Consider the following 23262-nt stretch of genomic DNA (forward strand, 5'->3'; position numbering starts at 1 on the left):
TGCTTCTAGTACTTAGTTATTGTAAATTGTGTTGCTATGAACTTTGGGGTACATAGGTTCTTTTGGATTGGTGTTTCATAGTTCTCAGCATATAATCTTAGTAGTAGAATTGCTGGGTCAAAAAGCAGCTCCATTTTTAGTTTTCTGAGGAAATTCCATACTGTTCTCCACAGTGGCTACACCATTCTGCAATCCCACCAACAGTACACTAGGGTTCCATATTCTCCACATCCTTTCCAATATTTGTTTGTTGATTTGTTTATAGTGTATATTTTGACCAGTGTGAAGTGGTATCTCTTTGTAGTTTTAATTTGCATCTCTCTGATGCCTAGTGATGCTGAGCATCTTTTAATATGTCTCTGGCCCCTCTGTATGTCCTCCTTGGAGAAGTGTCTGTTGAAGTCTTTTGCCAATTATTATTTAATAGCAGTTGATTAACAAGGTAGCCAAAAAAACATATAAACATAGCCCATAGACACAGATAACAGTGTGGTGAAGGTTGCTGGGTGAATATGAGCAAAAAGGGGGAATATGGAGCATATCAGTAATAGTGTCAAAATTTTTTTAAAAAGCTAATATATATTTACATTTAAAAATGATGGCTTTCCAACAACACACTGATTTAGAAGTAGTTGACTTAGTAGTTCCATCTAGATTTCATTGGCTTCAGTTTTCTTAAGAGCAACTTTGCCATGATTGAGAGGTACGCCTCTCACTGTCTACTCTTTCTTCCACACAGTGACCTTTATCAAATCTAAAAATATTTTACTTGGAACAGAACAAGAATTCAGTAGATTCTATAATTTTTACTTAGATATTTAAACAAATTTGACTCAAGACTATTTTCCTTTAATTTACAAATGTTAGATGACTTGTGCTTATTGTTTTTGTTTTACAAATCCTTAAATCTTACCTTATGGAAAATACTCCATAACTTATTGGGTCAGAAACACTGTGAAGTAATTATCTTAGTGAAGATACTAACACCGATTATTATTTTTAAGTTAAAGTTTCTTTATTTACTTCTTGTTGCACTTCTTTAAAAATGTGCAGAATTTTATTTTAAAATTGAATTTCTTTAAAAGTAAATATATTTTGGGAGAATTAAAACAAACATACAAATAAAATCAGAAATAAGTAAACTTTTCCCATATAGTGTGGCTTGTAGTAAATTGACATCATTTTATCATTTTTTGAGATTAAGAATTTAAAAAAAATGCATATTTTAAGGTTAAAATGAATTATTGCTATTGATATACAATAGAAGGTTCTTAAATTCTCATTTTTTAAAAAATATTTTATTTATTCATTTTTAGAGAAGGAGAGAGATATCAGTGTGTGGTTGCCTCTCCCATGCCCTGTGCTGGGACCCTGATCCACAACCCAGGCATGTGCCCTGACTGGGAATCAAGCTGGAGACCCTTTAGTTCATAGCCCACATTCAATCCACTGACCTACACCAGCCAGGGCTTACATTTTCATTTTTAAGTATTTTATTATTATATAATAATTTATACTATGAGTCATAGTATAGTTCTTAAAAATTTTGTTCAGAAAAATAGATATCTATATAACAATTTTATTAGAAGGTGCAAGAATTATTTTAATTATATTGTCACTGAAAAGAGACTGGGGCTGAGCATGCTTGCCCCAGCATGGTCTGGGATGTGTGGGTTTTTGACTCCATGTAATAAAGATTTCACAATACGAGTCTGGGTGATTTTGAGAGTAAATTTATTAAAGCTGGAGGCAGTGAAACAAAGGAAGGACTTAAAACAATAGGGGCAAAATCATAACAGAAGTGAGCCTAGGGGGAACTGCCTTGGCCCTTTGGAAATGGAAGAGTTGAGTCTAGGGCAAGGCTGCCCTTTAGAAAGAAAGTCACAGAAGCAGAAGTGAGACACCTGAGCTTCATGGACTCAGGAAACAAATTACAGAGGTGAAGACTCTCCCAGGTTCTCTCAGAAGAGTCTTTGGAGGCAGGTTCAGGGATGAGCTGCTGCTGCCCCTCTGGTTGCAAGTCTCCTGGGAACCCTAATGCTTAGGAGAAGGAAAGCAAAGATACAAACCTGAGGAAAGAAGGGAGGAAGATTCTGGCATGCTCAAGAGAGAGAGCATGTACTTGGTCCTTTGTCTTAAGGATTTTTATCTGTTTTCTAAAAGCAGGAACTTTAGGGGAGATATTATGAAAGAATCTCAATAGAGTATTTAACAGCTTTCCAAGTGTGTCCTTTAATATGCCGATTCACCAAAATGAGTCTATAGGGTGGTCAGGGTCATTTTCAGGTCCATTTCACCTTCAACAAATGTTACCTAAGAGGAACCAGGACCCAGAAGGGTCTGCCCTTGCCAGTTCTGGAATGTGTAAACCATTTTCCTTTAAGTGTCCTTGGTTAAGAAAGAAAGGACCTTGAAATTTATTAGCCAGCTGTAAATTGCTCCATTGTTTAATTGTCTCTCAGTTACTTCATTCCATTTGCCAAAGAATTTTCCTATCTTCTTACTATCCCACTTCAGTAACATTTGTTTGCATATAAACAATCATAGTTGACTATAAATAATCCACATACATTCAAATTATGTAGACTCTATATCTATCTATCTATCATCTATCTATCTATGTTTATGTATATATATAATATATATGATCCATTTTTATCTATCTATCTATCTATATGACATACACAGTGAAGCATTAGAAGAAAATAGGGGTACATTTGTCACATCTTTTTCTGTCTGCTTTTTGGTTTATCCCCCTTAGACCTTCAGGTACAGATTACCTATTTTCCTCTCAGTGCTTCAGTTTGTTTTTTTACAAAATGAACCCCCCAAATCCTAGAGCGATGCTATGCTTTTATACAGTAGGGAAAACATATCAATGTCTCTTGAACTACATGACTAGGTCTTTCATGTAGCAATGTTTCTGAAACACTTCCTATGACTGGTTTTAAGTTAGGCTGTAAAACTTAAGCATGCTGTGTCTCTGTTTCCCTTGAAATACTTCTTCTGAACTTGGACTACAAAGAGGACTCCCAGAGTCTAACTATTGGTCTGATACCTTCTTATTTTTAATCAAAGTATCTATATAGCAAGCAATACCTGAGTTCTTCATATGTTTACATTTTCACCTTAAAAATTGCATTATTTGAGGAAGAGCCAATGATGACTGGAATAAAAACGACCTAGCTTTTTATGCTGCTGTGGTTGAATATTTGGAAGTCAGCAAAATCTCTTAGTAGTGAATATCAAGCAGTTTTAACATTTTTGCTCCTTCTGCAGAATACAAAGTATTCTGACTACATGTGTATTCGTATTTTTAGTGTTTGCTTTTTGAAGTTTTCTTCACAGTATTATTGAAAATACACTTAATACATGTGTGCTGAAATTTTCTCTTGCACCATTAGGAAATAGAATATATGCAATATTTTTATTAAAATGGTACAAAATTTTAATGAAACACTTTTATTAACTGTTAACAGTGTCATTAAGGATTATTAGTTTGTTCCCATATCACTAAGATCGTTTGGAGAAAAACTTTAGTTTGAGTCATTACAAACTGATAAAATAGAAAATCTTAATTCATAAGATATAAAGGAGACATTATGTTGTAATATGATACTGTGTTCATCTTCTCAAAACTCTTGCCACAGTCCAATCATGCTTTAAAAGTGTTTATTATTTGAATAAAATGCTCCTTCAAAAATTGCAGATGATTTAACTCTATATTACTTACTCTCTGACAAACAAATCACTGATACAACATCCCAAACAGATTTTTCTCTAGTGGTTATTGTGTCTGTATCTTCCCCCCAAAATCTTTGTAGTTTTATTAATAATGAAGAATCAAAATTCTGAATCAGAATCGCTGCATCAAAAGACAGCAGAGAATAGACTCTTGGCTGGCCAATTCAATCCAGTTATTTTATGTCTTTGAATACATTGTGGATAAAGCATGTCCTCTACTATTTAAAATAAATTTGCCCTGGATTTGGATATAAGTGGTCACAATAACTTCAAAATTTCTTTGAAGGTTTGTTTTGACCATAATTCCAGATATATCTTACAAAAGCAGAATGATTTTAAAATTAAAACATGGCCCTGGCTGGTGTAGCTCCATGGATTGAGTGCAGGCCTGAGAACGGAAGATTGTGGTTTGGTGCCCAGTCAGGGCACGTGCCTGGGTTGCAGGCCAATTCCCAGCAGGAGATGCACGAGAGACAACCATACATTAATGTTCCTCTCCCTCTCTCCTTTCCTTCCCCTCTAAAGATAAATAAATAAAATATTTTTGAAAAGCGATACTAAAGTTAAAACATGATCGGATATCTTATAAAATGCTGGCATGGTGAATCAATTTTCTCATGAAATCGGTTTGATAACACATGTCATTTTCTGAGTGAGGCACTGCTCTGTAGGTTAAAATCGATAAAGGGACCCTGGTAGACAGAAAGGTGGTTTCAACATTAAGAAGACATTAACCTGCTTTTCAGGGTTGAGCTGTACCTATAATTGTCAAGGTCGAGCTGTGTGAGTTTCAACTGTAAGAAGAATGTTGCTTTCAGATACATATTGCCTTTTAAAATAATATTTCATTGGAAACATTTTTAAAGTGTTCATGATAAGTAAAAAGAAAAAATAGTATATATATAAATACATATAAAGTATAACTATAGCATGTATTATATATTATACTTTATATATTATAACTACCATAATATATAGTATAAGGCATGTATATACATATATAGAATATATATGTGTTTACATTATACTATATATTATATATAGTATATTATTATATACTATATATGTAGTCTTGAGCTCTTTAAGCAATAGCTGAATAAAGTGGAAAATACCAAGTTTTGTTTTATGTAGTCCTTCACTATTGAATTCTGTAAACTCACTTCCACCTATTTTACCTTTTGAGTTTTCATTAGTCTCCATCTGTTGTCTTGCAACTGTGTTAGTGTGTGTGTGTGTGTGTGTGTGTGTGCACGTGTACGCATGTGCAGAGGGGTAACAGTATTTAAGGAGTCATGGATTGAATATGGGAAACTTTATATTCTCAACTTGATTCTGCAACTTTCTTGGTGTTTATATTTTAAAAAATCTTTCACATACTTGGAACCTTATTTTCTGTTGTTAAAAACTCATACTATCTTTAAAAAAACAGATACTATCATATCATGGAGTATAAGAACAACACTGTTTCCTCTCCTACATTAAACATTTTTACATATTTTATTGCACTTTTTAAATAATACATTCTAGCCCTGGCTGATGTAGCTCAGTGGACTGAGCGGGGGCCTGAGAACCAGAGGGTCGCGGTTTGACTCCCAGTCAGGGCACATGCCTGGGTCACAGGTGGGTTCCCTGCAGGCCAACTCCCAGCAGGGGACGCACAAAAGGCAACCATACATTGATGTTTCTCTCCCTCTCTCCTTCCCCTCTAAAGATAAATACATAAATAAAAACTTAAAATAAATAAATAAATAAATAATGCATTCTAAAAGGGCCACAAAAGCACAGAGAATAGTATAATGTATCTTGAATACCAGTCACCCAGCTTCAATAAACTCAATCTGTGGTAAATTTTGTTTCTTAAATACCCTCACACACATCTAAGTCCATGGATGATTTTTTTTTAAGATTTTATTTATCCATCTTTAGAGGGGAAGGAAAGGAGAGAAGGAGAGAAATATCAGTGTGTGGTTGCCTCTTGTGACCCCCCTGCCAGGAACTGGCCTGCAACCCAGGCATATGCCCTGGCTGGGAATCAAACTGCAATTGTGTGGTTCATAGGCCCATTCTCAATCCACTGAGCTACACCAGCCAGGCCTGATTTTAAAGCAGAACTTCAACATTAAACCTTGTATCTGTAAGCATTTTAGTGCATAACTCTAAATGATAATTTTTGTTTTATTAGTTTTCATAATTAAAACACCATTATTATATCTTAAAATAATACTTCCTTAATTCATCAAAGTATCCCATCAAAATATTTGAAATTGGATTTTGAAAAATTAATTGAATCTAATTGAATTGTAATTTATGTAAGATAAAGTTACTATATTTAAGTATACAATGTGGTAATCTTTGAAAAATATATAGGGTCATATAATTATTGCCACAAACAAGATACAGTATTCAATACATTTTTAGTAGTCCTGTCCTGCCCTACCCCCCAATGTTTTTTCATGTGGTTTTACTGGCGGGGACATATGATAGGTGCATGTTTAATTTTTAAGGAACAGTTAAAAAAGTTTCCAGAGTGGCTTCACATGAGACTTCTAGTTACACCATATTCTCAACCGTATTGGAATGTATATTAGCGTATCATTAAGCTTTAATTTACGTTTTCCTGTTCTAATAATATTGAACATCTTTTCACATGGTTACTGGCCTTGTGTCTCACGTTTTTTAAAGAATAATATCTGTTAACATCTTTTGTGGATTTTTACATTTGTTTTTCTTTTTTCTTTTGCCTTTTTGTGATTGAGTGTTAAGGTTTTTTTTTTTAATTTACGTAGGATTCTAGTACTTTGCCTGATACATATGGTATACATATGTGCATATGTTTTCCTAGTTGATGGCATACCTTTTTGCTTTTTAATTATGTGTTTCCTTCTTCTCTATTTTCTGAAAAAGTTTGTGTAGGTATGATTCCTTTCTTGACAATATGGGAGAATTTGCCACTGAAATCATCTGGTCCTGAAGGTTTTCTTTTTTTTCCTTTCTTGCTTCCTCCTCCCTCCCCTCATTCCCACCTCTCTCCTTTTTCTTTCCTCCCTTACTTCCTTTCTGTACACACACATAACACATAAACTCCTGCTGGAATTTTGATGAGGATTTAATTGTTATTTATAAATAAACTCTTGATGAATTAGTTATCTCTAATAACTTTCAGTTGATGAATGTGGTATATATTAAATGAGCAATTTTCAAACAATGTGCCACAAGTTTTAAAACACGCAATACCTATTTAGTCAGGGGTACTGTTGTCTTTTCTGTTAGATTTGCAAATAAAAAAAAGTGACAGCAACCAACACAACAATAGTCATCTGGTATAAATAAATCAAAATTATAAAAAATAATACATTTTTGGTATGCTGCAGAATTTTAGTAATTAGTCTATGTGTGCCATGAAATGAAAAGGGGTGAGAATTGCTCTCTTATATTATTTAGGTCTTCTTTTATTTTTCTCATTAGTGTTTGTCATATTTTACTGTATAGGTCTTGTACTGCTTTTGTTATAAGTTATTTGAGCATTCATCATGCATTATTATGCATTTTTAACTTTTAAATTTGAAATATTTTTAGTCTTACACATAGTATAAGGATTTTCCTTATATTTTCACCAATAATACTGTAATTATGACTGACATACAACTATTAATGTTATATCTTTCTCAAATTTATTCAATTTCACCAGTAAAGTTCATTTTTTACTGGGCCAAATTTTAATCCTGAATTATTTATTGCAATTAGTTGTCATATTTTATTAATTGCTTTAATCTAAGACATTGCCTCAGTTTTTCTTTATTTTCCTTCATCTTGACACTTTTGAAGTGTATCAGCTGGTTGTCTTTTACAGTGTCCCTCAATTTGGGTGGATTAAGTGTTTCCTCATAATTAAATTCTAGTTAAAACTTTTGGAAGCTAGCATAGTGATATTGTGCCCTTTTTAGTGTATTGTATCAACAGGGTCATGATATTGATATGTATACTAAGGGTGATGTTATCTTGATGACTTGGTTAAAGTGATGTGGCTGCATTGGAAACCGCTTTTCCATTATAAAATTAATAAATGTTCTAATGGAAAGAGTCTTTGACTTTTAACTTTGTTCATGATTCTTTTCTGAAACAATTATTTATTGTGGTATGTGTCAAGTGATAATTTTCTATTTCAAGTCCTTCTACATTTGTTAATTGGAAATATCTTGCAAGGAAGAACATTCTCTTGCCCTCCTCCCATTTATTTAGTTATTTAGTTAGTTAGTTCATTTATTTATTCAATTATTTATGTCAGTATGATTTCATAGAAATGCATTGTTTTGTTCTATGCTTTGTGATCTATTACTATTAGTTTCTCAAATCATCCCACACAAGGATGTCAAAAGACCTTTTAAGTACATATCTGTGTTGATTTTTTCTCCAATTTTTTATTTAATTATTTTTCAAGTACAGTTTTCTGTCTATTACTCCCATCCCATCCCATATCTGTGTTGATTTGACATAGCCCACCATTTTTTGAACAAGTCCTTACTTTATGGCTCCATGAGATTTTCCATCTTCATCTTGATCTTTTTCCATCCCAAAATAGGCAATATATTTTGTTGCTGTTGTAATTTTTATCCTACTTAATTTTTGTCTTCAAATTCTCATCACTAGTATATAAAAACTCAATTGTTCATTCTGTTCTCTAAACTTACTCAGTTCATTTATTAGCTCTGTTAAGTTTGTTTCTTGATTCCTTCGACTATTTTATATACACGAGCCTGGACCTACACCTTTCTTCGAATTGAAATCCAGATAATTTCCGCATATTACAAATAACTAATATGTCTCTTAAATCTCCTTAATGTAGAGTTTCTTTCTGTCTGTTATTTGGGAGGCTATGTAATTCTTTTATGTTCTAGGAAAGTCTGGATTTACATACTGCATACTATAGCATTGTTTAACACTTTCAATTGCTCTTGTATTACCTGCACATTGTAGTTAGATCTATTGAAAACCATAAAGCATAATGTTTTTTAAAGTTGCTACCTATGCTTTTGGCTCTTTAAAAACAAAGGTTGTGTTTTTCTCATTTTTGTAATGAACATAGTATAGTGCAGTGGTTCAAGGCATTGATTTTGGAACTGGAATCAACCCATGTCTTCACCACTCTCTTCTTTAAAAAAAGTATTTATTTAAATTTAGTTTGTATACAATACAATCCACTTATTTGAAGTGTACAAAAATGGCTTTTTGTACATTTATAATGTTGTAAAATCATCATCACAATAAATTTTAGAACATTTCCATTACACTGAAAAGAAACATTGTACTCCTTCACCATCAATCCTCAACCTCCCATTTCCCCGTTGTTAAACAAGCATGAATATACTTACTCTCTCTACAGATTTGACTGTTCTGGATATTTCTGGTAAATAGAATCACACAATATATGGTCCTTTGTGACTAGTTTCTATCATTTGCATAATGTTCTCATGGTTCAATAATGTCATAGCATGCATTGGTACTTCATTTCTTTTTATTTACAAAGAATATTCCATTGTGTAGATATACCACATTTTATTTATCCACTCACCAATCATCAATTGATGAACATTTGTGTTGTTTCTACTTTTGTGCTATTAAGAATAGTGTTACAATGAATATCCATGCACAAATTTTAGGGTGGACATATGTTTTTATTTCTCTGTGACAAAGAATGGACTTGATGAATCATATAAAAACTATATTTAACCATTTGAAGAATTCATAGACTGCTTGCCAATGTGGCTGCACCAATTCACATTCTCATTCTTGTGCATCAGGGTTCTATTTCTCCACATCCTTGACACTTGTTTTATGGGGGGTTGGGGGTCTTGTGTTTATAGTCTTTCAAATATGTATGAGTCTTTCAAATAACACTACAGTGATATTTCACTGTAGTTTTGATTTGCCTTTTTTTGATAGTTAACTATTTCATTCTTTCATTCAACCAATATTGACTGCCTATTATGTGCCAGATGCTCTTCTGTGCATAGCATTCATCTGTGAACAAGACAGAAAAAGATCCCTATTCTCAGGGACCTTAAGCTCTGGCCAAAGACAGATAATAAGCAGTCAACCTATCAGGTACAGAGTAGAGCAGCATAAGGGGATTGAGTATGACATAGTAGATGGAAACAGTTTATACAATGGGATTCAAGAGAAGCCTCATTGAAAAGTGATATTTGAGCCAATTCTTGCAGAGGTGAGCTAACTGACCATGGGGAAGATCTTAGGCATAAAGAACAGCCTGTGTGAAGACCTTATGTGTATGTTTCTTATACCATACTTCTGCCACATGTTATGTGCTCCTGTGTATAGTGTGCACCTACATTGCTGGCCTAAATTTTTAGGAAAAAAATCTTTCAATTTAATTTTTAATTCAATTTTTATTTATTTATGTTTAGAAACAAAACTAATTATTGTATTTCATGGCATTATTTTGCATACAGATATTCTTATTGCTTTGTAGAATTATACTTTTAATGCATAAGCATAGATAAAATAATTAAACATTTATATAGATACAGATTAGTAGTACCAATGTATAATGGGAATTCATATTTTTTCCTCAAAAATGTGTGCAAAAAAGTATGCATTATATATATATATATGTGTGTGTGTATGTGTTTGCAGAACAAAGATAAAATGTCTTTGTACATATATATGCACACACATATATATATGTCAAAATACCGTGTATGAGATACAATCAGAAGACCACTGTGTCCAGAACAGAAGAACAAGTGAGCAAGGGGAATAATATGTGGTAATCCCAGGGAGTTAACAGAGTATCAGGTCAAATAAGGCACTATGGACCATTTTGAGCACTTTGAAGGATTTTGAAGATTAGATGTACAGACACGTTTAAGTCTGGATATGAGAAGGATGGTACTTTTACTCACTTTATTTTTACATTTGTGCTGTTGTTAAATTTTTGTTTTGAATTTCTACTTTACCTAATAACCTTTATTGAATTAGATTTATTTTAAACTAGAAGAAATTTCTAAAGCATATTTGTAAATTTTCACAATTATATGCAATCAGGCTTGAGTGTGCAAAACATTCTGCAATTCTAAAAATAAACAACGTTTTATAAAAAATGCCTTATCACACAAGAAACTGATGACTGTATTTGTTTCTAAGAAAAAGGATGTAAGATTGAGTCGGAAGTGGGAAGAGGTGTGTGCAAAATTATTGTGATTATTAAAAATAAGTTGAATTCAATTTGAATGTAAAGTATGCCCCAGTGAACTTGATTGAAAATATAACTATATGAGTAGTAAGAAAGATGTGTATATGAAAGTATATATAATCATGCAGCTAGACTGTATAGTAGTTTTTACTATATATTTTTTAATTTATGTCTTTGAATTTGTTGAATAAAGAAGTTCCTTCCCATACAAAATACCATCTGTTGGGAAATGCAGCTGCGACACCATCATCCAGCTGTCCTTGAATAAGAAGAGCCTGAAAGCCCTGGCCAGGGCCAGAGCCTGAGAGAGCCAGCTCAGGAGCCAGAGAGCCAGCCCTCTTTTTGTTTCCATTGGCTCTGGAGGCATTCAGGTTCTCAGCCAATCCCATTCTAGACTGCTCACAATTGCCTAGGCAACCTCTTCCTACTGCCCCTTCCTAATCAGATCTCTCTGTATTAATACATCTCATGCCAAACAAATAATCCAATTAAAAAGAGGGAGAGGCTCTGAACAGTTACTTCTTCCAAGAAAATATAGAAATGTCCAACAGATATAAGAACAGATGCTCAACTTCACTATCTACTAGGAAAATGCAAATCAAAACTAAATCAGAAATTTTGATGTTGAAATTTTAATAACTATAATCATTTATAAACACGCAAGATAACAATGTTAGAACCTTGTCAAATTCCAGTCAGGAGTGGTTATAACACTTTAGAAACATTACAGTTCCCTTTTCTCTCAACAGTCTTCTGTGTGACCTAGGGAGTACTCTATCATCCCTCCTTCCTTGAAAAAGAAGCAGAACTTAGCCATTGACTTTTACTCTTCCATATTACAGATTGGGAGACGGAGTCTCAAGAAGCCAAAAAGCTTATCCAAGGGAAAACAAAGAGTCTTAGAATAGGGTTCTTTCTACCACTTATTTCAGAAATATCCTCCAGATCTTTCCTCAATCCTCCTCCTCCTGTCCTTTTTTTTTTTTTTTTCCTCCAGGAGCCTTACCTGTGTGTTCAGCTGACTCCCCTGTCCTCTGACTCTTGGTAGTTTGGTCAACTGAGAGATCAGGAGGAAAGAGTGTAAAATCAAAGCAATCCATTCTCTTATCTTCCTCTGCAAAGGGTTTGCCTCTTTAAAAAGACTGGTAACTCCTCTCACACTTTAGGCAGTCTGTTAGATGACGGCTGTGAACGTTGTTCTTTTCCAATTCTGTTGGTTCTAATGACTTCGAGACATTTTATCTTTGTTCTGCAAACTCACTCATGCAAGATAAATATAGCTTTGTTTTTCTTAAATACTTCTCAGTTTTAAATTGCTGATACACCACAAAACCAGTCTCTCCACAGCTAAAGCAGCAGTTGTGTCCTTACAATCTGTAACACTTTGTCATGTCTGGCCATGGCCTGGGCCAAATTGTCATTTCTCATAAACATCATTTACAATCTTGTAAATGAGGCAATCAGCTGGGGTGGTTCAGAAGCCTCCTGTTTACTTCACTTTTAAATTATTTGGTTTTACATTTAGCAACTGGGCATTCATTTATAAAACTGAATATTTCTGTATTCCTTAATTAGTTCCAGTACTTCCACTAATAAGGCATCACTGAAGTTCAAAGATGGAAAAGGCATATTATTAGAGACAAATTCTCAACACATAATTTCCAGTCTATGTGCTATCACCAATTTAATAGTCTATGTATGAGGACACATGAGATTAAGTGACTTATGTGAAGAAATGAATTTTCTAAGTGAACATGAATTATTATTTTGAAACAGGAATCTATAGGTTTAAGGTGAAAGCGGTTTGAAATTATGCCATAATCGTGCATTACTATATAATACAATAGAATGTAATTTATTATTACAAAGCTTTCTGCCCCTGTAAATAAAGTTGGTGGTTAGACTTGCAAGGTGCAGTTTTGAAGTCTTTGTGAACTTATGATAAAATATTTTAACATGGAGATGAGAACGTGTAATTTAGTAGATTTCACTTGTCTGTTTCACATGGAACTTTAACCAGTGAAATGAGGTGTCTGGGGTTCAGTCTGATCCTTCATTGAACTTTTTGTACCCTATGAAAGCTTTATGTGCAATTGTAGACTGAGCTCAATGTTGCTTTATCCCCAACTCTCTGTTGTAATTTATTATAATCACTCTTTACTGGATCACATTTTTGGAGTCATTATGCTAAGAAATCCTTGCCTAACTAAACATTGTAAAGATTTTCTCCCATGCTTTTGTTAAGAAGTTTTATAGTTTAAGATTTTGTATTTAGGGCTATGATCTATTTTTAGTCAATTTTTGTATATGGATAGCAGTTTTATTGCATATGCATATTCAGCTGTTGAAGTACCATTTATTTAAAAAAGTATCCCATTTGTTTCAATAACCAATTCACTTATGTCAAAAATTAGTTATCTTTCGATTCCCAGTCAGGGCACATGCCTGGGTTGCAGACCGGTTCCCTGCAGGCCAACTCCCAGCAGGGGATGCACGAAAAGCAACCATACATTGATGTTTCTCTCCCTCTCTCCTTCCCCTCTAAAGATAAATAATAAATAAAAAATAAAAAAAAAATTAGTTATCTGTATACATGCAGGCCTGTTTGTGAACTCTCTATTCTGTATTACTGATGTTACTTCTCTATTGTTTCCAAAACCACTTGTCTTAATAACTGTAAACTTATAATGTCTTGAAATAAGGTAGTGTTAGTTTTACAACTTCTTTTTTTTTGTCATTGTTTTTGCTACTCTAGGCTTTTGTAATTCCACATAAAATTTGTATTAGTTTATCAGTTTCTTGAAAATGGCCACAGGATTTTATTCAGATTAGATATAATTTGTTATTCTGAAGAGCGATGTCATCTTAACAATACTGAATCTTCAAAACCATAAATATATCATGACTATTTAGGATTTTGTTTACTTCTTTGAACAATGTTTTGTAGTTTTCAGGTTCTTATAAATAATATGGGTTTTTTTAATATTTAATTTATATATTTAAAGGGGAAGGGACAGAGAAAGAGAGGGAGAGAAACATCAAGGTGTGGTTGCCTCACACTCCCCCTAATGGGAACCTGACCTGGCCTACAACTCAAGCATGTGCCCCAACTAGGAATCGAACCGGTGATCCTTTGGTTCTTAGACCAGCACTCAATCCACTGAGTGACACCATCCAGGGCAATAATCTTTTATGTTATTATTAGGTATTTTATGTTGATGCTATTGTAAAATTTTTAAATGTCAATTGTCTGTTACTACTCTGTAAAAATTCTTAATAACAATCTTGCATCCTGCAATCTTACTAAATTTATTAGTTTAAGCAGCTTTTTTCTGGAAGATTCCATTGACATTTTATGCAGATTATGTCACTTACAAATAAATATTATTTGACATTTTTCCCCTAATCTGGATGCATTTATTTTTGTTTACTTTTTTATATACTAGCTAAAAACTCTAGGACAATGTTGATCAGAAATAGTAAGAGTAATTATTTCTTTCTTGTTTCTAATTTTATTTCTCTTTTGCATTCTTTTTTTACAAATGGATATTAAATCCTATCAAATAATTTATCTGCTTTTATTGAGATCTTCATATGAATTTTCCTTTTTTGACTGGTAAAATGATAAATTATACTGATAGACTTTTAAAATGCTAAATAATTGTGTATTCCTAAGACAAATCTCACTTGATCATTATGTGTTATTCATTGTACTGTTCTCATCCTTTATTTTTTATTTTAATGATTTTCTTTATTTTTTTATTTCATTGATTTCTCCTTTAATCCCTTTTTTCTACTTTACTTTGGGTTTAACTTATTTCTTCATTTTTTTAAGTGAAATCTGAGATCATTAGTTAGTGACCTTTTTTCATCATCTCTTCTTGCATATTAGCTCAGTGGGAAATAGAAATACACAAAATTATTAAGTAAACATATTGTGAAAGATAAAGATATTAATATATTTAAAGTAACTAAAGAATATTATAATAGTATATACTCAATCAAATGCATTTTTATGAAGATTTCCTCCTATTGAATCCAACTAATCTTAATTTCTCTTTTGAAGCAAAAATAGATGAGACTATGGGAATAACTTTATTTTTTAAATATGTATTTTAATTTGTTTCAGGTTATTGTCAAATCTGGGCCAGGGACTTTCCTCAGTTTGGCTGTTTATGACAATTACATCTTCTGGTCAGACTGGGGAAGAAGAGCTATCCTGCGTTCTAACAAGTATACAGGAGGAGATACGAAAATCCTCCGTTCCGATATTCCACACCAGCCTATGGGAATCATAGCTGTTGCCAATGACACCAATAGCTGTAAGTTACAATAGAAAGCAAGTTTGTTTCTTAATTATATAATCTCTCAAAAATGTATCTGTGTTTTTTTTTCACCACCATAAATAAATTTATTATTTCAAATGGCACTAATACTGCTGGAGTTGCTCATGTTGATGTTACACAAGATCCCCTGCCTTATAGTTTCTGTCCAAACAGAAATGTCTACTTATTTGTGTCTATGTGTTTTAGTGATATGTAGTTGGATTTTGTTTTGTTAAAGTTTCTAGAGACCAAGTTCAGGATCTGACATTTCAACATATTGAAATTATCTAAAAGATTCGAGGTAAAACTTTTGTGGTTCTTAATTTGTCATGAGAAACAATTCACTTTTAATTATTTGTTTCTGGAATTCCATTCTCTCTCACTCATGTCTTTGAAAATTTAAATCAAATTGCTGCCTTTTGAAAATACTGAAAATACTACCTTTTGATAAGCAGCTTTGCATCTGGGCTTCATTTTTTTTTTAATCACTGGAATACCTACAAAATTGCTGTTTGCAGTATTGGTGTGGTTTCTGGTGGCACTAGTTCCCCCAGTGCTAAGGTCCCTGGAGAAATATGTTAGATGTTGTAATGATCTGGGTTACATATTTTTCTAATGCTCTTTTGAGATGTCTAGATTTTCAAAAGTCCTGAATCTTGTGTGGGGCCTTCCTTCCTTCCTCTCTTTCTCTCTTTCTATTTTTATTGAGTCAGTCTCACAGTTTCCTGTTAATCTATGCCTAAATACAGAATAGGAATTTAATATAATGTGTTACAAATAAGGCTTTGTTATTGCAGGTGAACTTTCCCCATGTGCTTTGTCAAATGGAGGTTGCCATGACCTGTGCCTTTTAACTCCTAATGGGAGAGTGAATTGTTCCTGCAGGGGAGATCGAATATTGCTAGATGACAACAGATGTGTGGGTAAGTAAAGAGATTCCAAATGTGAGATGACATGTTGCTCAAAATGATGTACATAAACATTGGCTTTGCTTCACTATGTTCATGAAGTTTTACTCTCTTCCAACATTAAAGACCCAGTTGGCTTATCCGTAAGTTCTTGAAAAAACTCAGTTCACTATACTTTGTAATAGCAACATGTGGTTGATAATGTTAACCAAATAGTGACAAATGGTGTCACTGATTGTGGACCATAAGATACTGGGCCAGGGAGAGAAATACCTCTACACAGTGATCATCCAAAAACTTGGTAGGACTTTGAAAGTTCAACCAACAGCAAAATTAGTTAAAACTAAAATAAACAGGTATATAGCCTGGTATTGAAGCCTTGCAGTAAAACCGCTAATGGTCTGTAGCAGTATGTAAATGAGAGAGAATGGCTCCTGCAGCTTATTTGTTATAATTTCCAACTGTTAATTAAGAATGTAACATTGCAGCCTTGCATGATGTTTATACCTCCCAAAGGCATTAAAATCTTTAATTAGTACACACACATAATAACAACTAAGTTTCAAAAACTGTTACTAAAATAAATAAGGGTTCAAGTGTCCAATGTTGCAAAAAATGTTAGCCAGCAACATAAAAAGGTTAATTTCTCTTTAACAGTAAGATGTTCTGTGTATGAGAAAGATGGGAAAGGAGCATCTTATTGAAAATTGGTTGACTCTCTCCCAATGTATGTCACTTTTAACATCTTTTTCTTCATTTATATCTTCATCTGACACCTTTTTATCTTAGAAATTCAAGCCCTGGCTGGCGTAGCTCAGTGGATTGAGCGGGGGCCTGCAAACCAGACAATCACGGTTCAATTCCCAGTCAGGGCACATGGCTGGGTTGCAGGCCGGTTTCTTGCAGGCTAACTACCAGCAGGGGACACACAAAAGGCATCCATACATTGATGTTTCTCTCCCTCTTTCCTTCCCCTCTAAAGATAAATAAATAAATAAAATAAAATAAAAAGAAATTCAGAAGAGCTGTATGTGTCTACATTACAAAAATAAGTATCAGAGACTATACGTGTTTTTCATCTTCATTCTCAGTCTTTGTATGTTTTTTTTTACCAGGAAGATTATCATTTACCTACTTTTTAAAAAAGGTTTTATTTATTTATCTTTAGAGGGGAAGGGAAGGAAAGGAGGGAAATATCAATGTATGATTGCCTCTCATGAGTCCTCTGCTGGGAACTAGCCTGCAACCCAGGCAGGTGCCCTGACTGGAAATTGAACCGCGATCATCTGGTTCACAAGCCTGCACTCAATCCAATAAGCTACACCAGCCAGGGCTTACTTACTCTTTAATATAAGTACTTTGAAATCATTTTGTATACCTTGGAAATTACTGCACCTAATACAATAATTTCAACATATCCTCTCACTTTACAAATTGGTAACACAACCCAAAAGGGCACCTCTTAGCAAAATAAGTACAAGACTTTTATTTACAACTGTGCCAAAGTGAACGAGAGAGTGATACAATTGGTCAGGGAACTTTATTTAAAGATAGCTAATTTCTTTTTTTTTAATTTTTTTCATTTAATTCTTGTTCAAGTACAGCTTTCTGTCTTATATTCCCAGCCCTGCTCCCCCACCCCGTGCTCCCCACCTCCCTCCCATTTCCGCCTCCCACCCTTAGTTATTGTCCACGCGTCCTTTATACTTGTTCATGTGAGTCTATCCCCTTTTCCCCTATGATTCTCTCCCCTCTGGACCCTGTCCGCCTGTTCCATCTTTGAGTGTCATTGGTCTTATTTTGCTTGCTTGTTTGTTTTGTTGTTTAGATTCCTGTTAACGGTGATATCATATAGTATTTGTCTTTCACTGCCTGACTTATTTTGCTCAGCATAATGCTTTCCAGTTCCATCCATGATGTTGCAAAGGGTAGTAGTTCCTTCTTCCTTTCTGCAGCATAGAATTCCATTGTGTAAATGTACCATAGTTTTTTGATCCAGTCATTTACCAATGGGCATCTAGGTTGCTTCCAACTCTTGGCTATTGTAAATTGTGATGCTATGAACATCAGGGTGCATAGGTTCTTTCGGACTGATGTTTCAGGGTTCTTAGGATATACTCCTAATAGTGGAATTGCTGGGTCAAAAGGCACATTCATTTTTAGCTTTCTTAGTAAATTCCATACTGTTTTCTATAGTGGTTGTACCAGTCTACATTCCCACCAACAGTGAACTAGAGTCCCCTTTTCCCCACAACCTCTCCAGCACTTGTTGTTTGTTTCTTTGTTTATGATAGCCATTCTGACTGGTGTTAAGTGGTATCTCATTGTGGTTTTAATTTGCATCTCTCTGATCATTAGCAATATCAAGCATCTTTTCATGTGTCTCTGGATCCTCTGTATGTCCTCCTTGGAGAGATGTCTGTTCAAATCCTTTGCCCATTTTTTAATTGGGCTGCTCATCTTCTTTGAGTAGAGTTGAGTGAGTTCTTTGTATATTTTGGAGATTAAACCTTTGTCTGAGGTACCATTGGCAAATATGTTTTCCTAAGCTGTTGCTTCTCTTTGTATCTTGATACTGTTTTCCTTAGCCATGCAGAAGCTTTTAATTTTGATGAGATCCCATTTGTTTATTCTTTCCTTTATGTCCCTTGCTCTAGGGGACATATCAGTAAAAATCTTGCTGCGTGGAATATCTGAGATTTTCCAGCCAGTGTTCTCCTCTAGGGCTTCAATAGTTTCACGGCTTATATTTAAGTCTTTTATCCACCTTGAATTAATTTTGGTGTATGGTGTAAGTTGGTGCTCGAGTTTCATTTTTTTTTTGCATGTAGCTGTCCAGTTCTCCCAACACCATTTGTTGAAAAGGCTTAAAGATAGCCAATTTCAATAATTTAGACCGCAAATTCCTGTATTTATTATCTACCACTTCCCTGAATTGCTTAGGTAATTGCTTAAACTCTCTCTTTCATTTTGCCTTTTGTGGTTTCAGCTGAAATGGACTGGATCTGATGCCATCTGTAAGCCTGGAGTGTTAGCCATGAATTAGAATCACTCATGCTTCTTTCACAGGTCACTACAGTAGTAAAACCATGTCTGTGCTCAAACAGCAAAGCTTATTTGTATAGGATGGATGCTTGTCCTTGCTATAAATAGATTAGATACATCTGTCTCTACTAAGCTACCTGTTTCTCTCTTTTGAGAGGGAATGAATCAGACCCAAAACTAACATTTTAAATAAGTACAGTTGTATCCACATGAAACTGTACAGTGATGGTGAATTCCTCAGAACTGATAAACCTTTATGAAAGCATCCTGTATCCATTTGGCACTCATATTGAAATCCTGTGGTCCAGCATAGAGATTGGAAAGCAATTCTCATCTACTTCTTGTCAGATTCAGCTTTAGGGAAAGAGGATGTTTCTGGAATATCCATGTCATCAACAAATTAGTTGATGACATCCAGAGCAGTTCATGACTGTTAATGTAAATGGCTAAAGTGAGGAAAGGCCATTTATTAACCTCTACCTGAAGGCAAAAAAGGGAAAATCATTTGTTATCATAACACTTAATAAAAAGATTATACAATTCCATTTTACACCATATTGTGACCTTGTCAGCACCCATAACAGAAATAAGAATAGTAAATAGAATTAGATAAAATAATTTTCTTATAAAAGAATTAGAAGACAACTGAATCACATTTTTGTTTCCAGAAAGATGGAGAAAATAGTTAATACTGTTTCATCGAATTAACATACCTAAACATGAATTGTGCTTTTATAGTATTTGTCTTGGCATAATGAAACATTTATTGTGAATATAATTTTTGTCTTCCCCTCTAAAGCATAATTCTTATGCTTTAGTACATTGAAAAAAAGGTATTAAATACCCAGGGATAAACCTAACCAAGGATATAAGAGAACTATACACAGCAAATTATAAGACACTGAAGAAAGAAACTGAAGAAGATACAAATAAGTGGAAGCATATACTGTGTTCATGAATAGGAAGAATTAGCATCATTAAAATGTCTACAATACCCAGAGCAATCAATAAATTCGATGGAATTCTTATCAAGATTCCAATGAATTATTTCACAGAACTAGAACAAATATTTCAAACATATATATGGAACCACAAAAGGCCCTGCATAGCAACAGTGATCCTGAGAAAGAAGAAAAAAGTTGGAGGAATCATGTTACCTAATATGAAATACACTATAATGTCATCATAATCAAAACAGACTGGTACTGGCATAAAAACAGACACATAGATCAATGGAACAGAAGTGAGAGCCCCAAAATAAACCCACAACTTTATAGTCAATTAATATTTTCAGAGGAAGCAAACACATACAATAGGCTAAAGATAGCTTATTTTGATAAATGGTGTTGGGAAAATTGGACAGATCCATGCAGAAAAATGAAACTAGACCATCTTGTTACACCACACACAAGAATAAATTAAAAAATGGATCAGAGTTAAATGTTGGACCTGAAACCTTAAAAATTCTGGAAGGAAACATAAGCAGAAAAGCCTTGGACATTGCTCAGTGCAGTATTTTATCTGATATATCTCCCCAGACGAGGGAAACAAAAGAAACCATAAATAAATGGGACTACATCAAACTAAAAAGTTTTTGCATAGCAAAGGAAATCATCAGCATAATAAAAAACAACCAACAGAATAGGAGAACATATGTGCCAATACATCTGACAAAAAGTTAATACCCAAAACTTATTAAGTACTTTCAAAACCTAGCACTCCCAAAAATAACCCAATTAAAGAATGGGCAAAGGACCTGAATAGACACTTCTCCAAAGAGGACATACTGATGACTGATGGATATATATGAGAAGATGCTCAATGTCACTAATCATCAGAGAAATCCAAATTAAAACCATGGTGAGATATCACCTCACACCTGTCAAAATGGCTATTATCAATAAATCAACAAACAAGTGCTCATGAGGATGTGGTGTAAAGGTAATCCTTTCCTGCAGGGAATGCAGACTGGTGTATCCACTATGGAAAGCAATATGAAGATACCTCAAAAAGTTAAAAATGTATCTGCTTTTTAACCCAGCAATCCCACTTCTGGTAATAACTCCAAAGGAACCCAAAACACTAATTAAAAAGAACATAAGCACTCCTATCTTCATTGCAACACTATTTACCATAGCCAAGATATGGAAGCAGTCTAATTGTCCATCAATAGATTAGTAGATAAAACAACTATGGGGCATTACACAATGGAATTCTACTTGGCTGTAAAAAAGAAAATTTTACTCTTTGCAACAGTATGAATGGACCTGGAGAACATTATGCTAAGTGAAATAAGCCAGTCAGAAAAAGTCAAATACCATATGATTTCCCTCATATGTGGAATCTAATGAACAAACTGAAATAACAAGGAAAACAGAGACAAGACTCATAGATGGAGAGAGATGACAGCTAGTGGGTGGAGGGGGGTTAGTGGGTGGAGGGATGGAGCAAAAAGGGGAAAAGGATTCATGGGCATGAACAACAGTGTGGTGATTGCCATGGAAGGAACATAAGGAGACTAAAGAGTAGTGGAAAAAATACAATCAAGATTAAAGTTAATGAAGACTGTTAACCAAGGTACAGAAATATAGTCACCCATAATTAAGCCCTTCCTTCTCTATATATACTTAGTCACCAAGTAATTAACAAAAATGCACAAACAGGCATTAAAGAAAACTAAAGTCAGGCAACTTCCAAAGTTTTACAAAGAGCGGGAAAAACAAACAACCAAAGATATGCACCTTTTAATTATTTTTATAAAAAATGTTATGAACCATTGCCCTTTATTTTCTTTTATATCAAGATAATTTTAGTCTATTTCTATAATTAAGGTTAAGGAAAACAATTGTTATGGTTTCAAAAAAACTTTTGTTATTACATGAAAAATCCTTGATGTTTTTCCTTTCAGCTAAAAATTCCTCATGCAACCTTTACTCAGAATTTGAATGTGGAAATGGAGACTGCATTGACTACCAGCTCACCTGTGATGGCATTCCTCATTGCAAGGATAAATCTGATGAAAAACTTCTCTACTGTGGTAAGGATCCCACATGTGATTGGCTCTTTTAGACAGAAGTTAAGAAGAATTTTTTAATAGTGTTTTTTGAGACACCTTATTTCCTATCCTTTACCCATGTTATTCAGTGACAAATTTCCTGGTGGTTTTACACCCATGAAAGGAAAATTTAAATACTGGATCCTGTTTCTTTAACTGTCTTGTTACTCATATTTAGCAATAGATTCTAGGTTCACATCCAATAAATAACAGTTATTGGTGAGTACTGAAGTTTAAATTTGGAGCAAAGGCAGATCAATAAAGGCCAGTCAATAGCATATTATTGAGGTGGTATCAAAGTCTTGTCCATTTAATTTTTGCCTCCCTGATTGATCCAGGGCTAATGTTCTTAGGCACAAAGTATGGTTGTTTTAGCCATGGTCCTCATCAAGCATGGAATTCCACCAGCTGTGCCTCTGTAGGTGACACCACTTAATAGTTTTTTCTGCCTTAACTGGTGTAGCTCAGTGGATTGAGTGCTGGCCTGTGAACCAAAAGGTCACCGGTTCAATTCCTGGTCACAGCACATGCCTGGGTTAAGGTGCAGGTCCCTAAGTGTGTGAGGCAACCAATCAATGTATCTCTCACACATCTCACATGTAGATGTTTCTTTCTCTCTTTTTCTCCCTCTCTTATTCTCTAAAAGTAAATAAAATCTTAAAAATAAAATAGTCAGCCTTTTCCTCTCCCTTGGAAGTAGAGATGGGCTTTTTGACTCTAGTAAACGACTGATATTTGCCTTCATTGCAGCAATATTTTTCCTAGAAATCTGTCTGTACAATCATAATCATAGTTATTGTAGAATTGATTCAGATTAATTCTAAGTTGATTTGATTTATTTTTGTGCTATTATATAATACTAATATTATTGTATGCTCTGTGAAATTTAATCATCTGTATCTGGAATTGCTATATTTGGTTTCTACTTTTTTCTCCTTTGTTCTATTATCTGGGTAATAATTATACCTACACATT

The 23262-nt window shown here is 34.0% G+C and overlaps 1 protein-coding gene across 1 annotated transcript in view; it reads left to right on the top strand.

Annotated features, from left to right (window-relative positions):
* LRP1B (LDL receptor related protein 1B) overlaps positions 1-23262 on the top strand; it is a gene marked incomplete at its 3' end in the record, with an annotated part of 1343287 nt that overhangs the window by 1161167 nt on the left and 158858 nt on the right. The window contains exons 45-47 of the mRNA XM_037064526.1: positions 15084-15276; positions 16077-16202; positions 22141-22269. Of these exons, the coding sequence (XP_036920421.1) occupies positions 15084-15276; positions 16077-16202; positions 22141-22269 (448 nt within the window). The remainder of the gene's footprint in view (positions 1-15083; positions 15277-16076; positions 16203-22140; positions 22270-23262) is intronic.

Source organism: Sturnira hondurensis, unplaced genomic scaffold, assembly GCF_014824575.4.
Source record: "Sturnira hondurensis isolate 20B ecotype Veracruz unplaced genomic scaffold, ASM1482457v3 Scaffold0015475, whole genome shotgun sequence".
NCBI lineage: Eukaryota > Metazoa > Chordata > Mammalia > Chiroptera > Phyllostomidae > Sturnira > Sturnira hondurensis.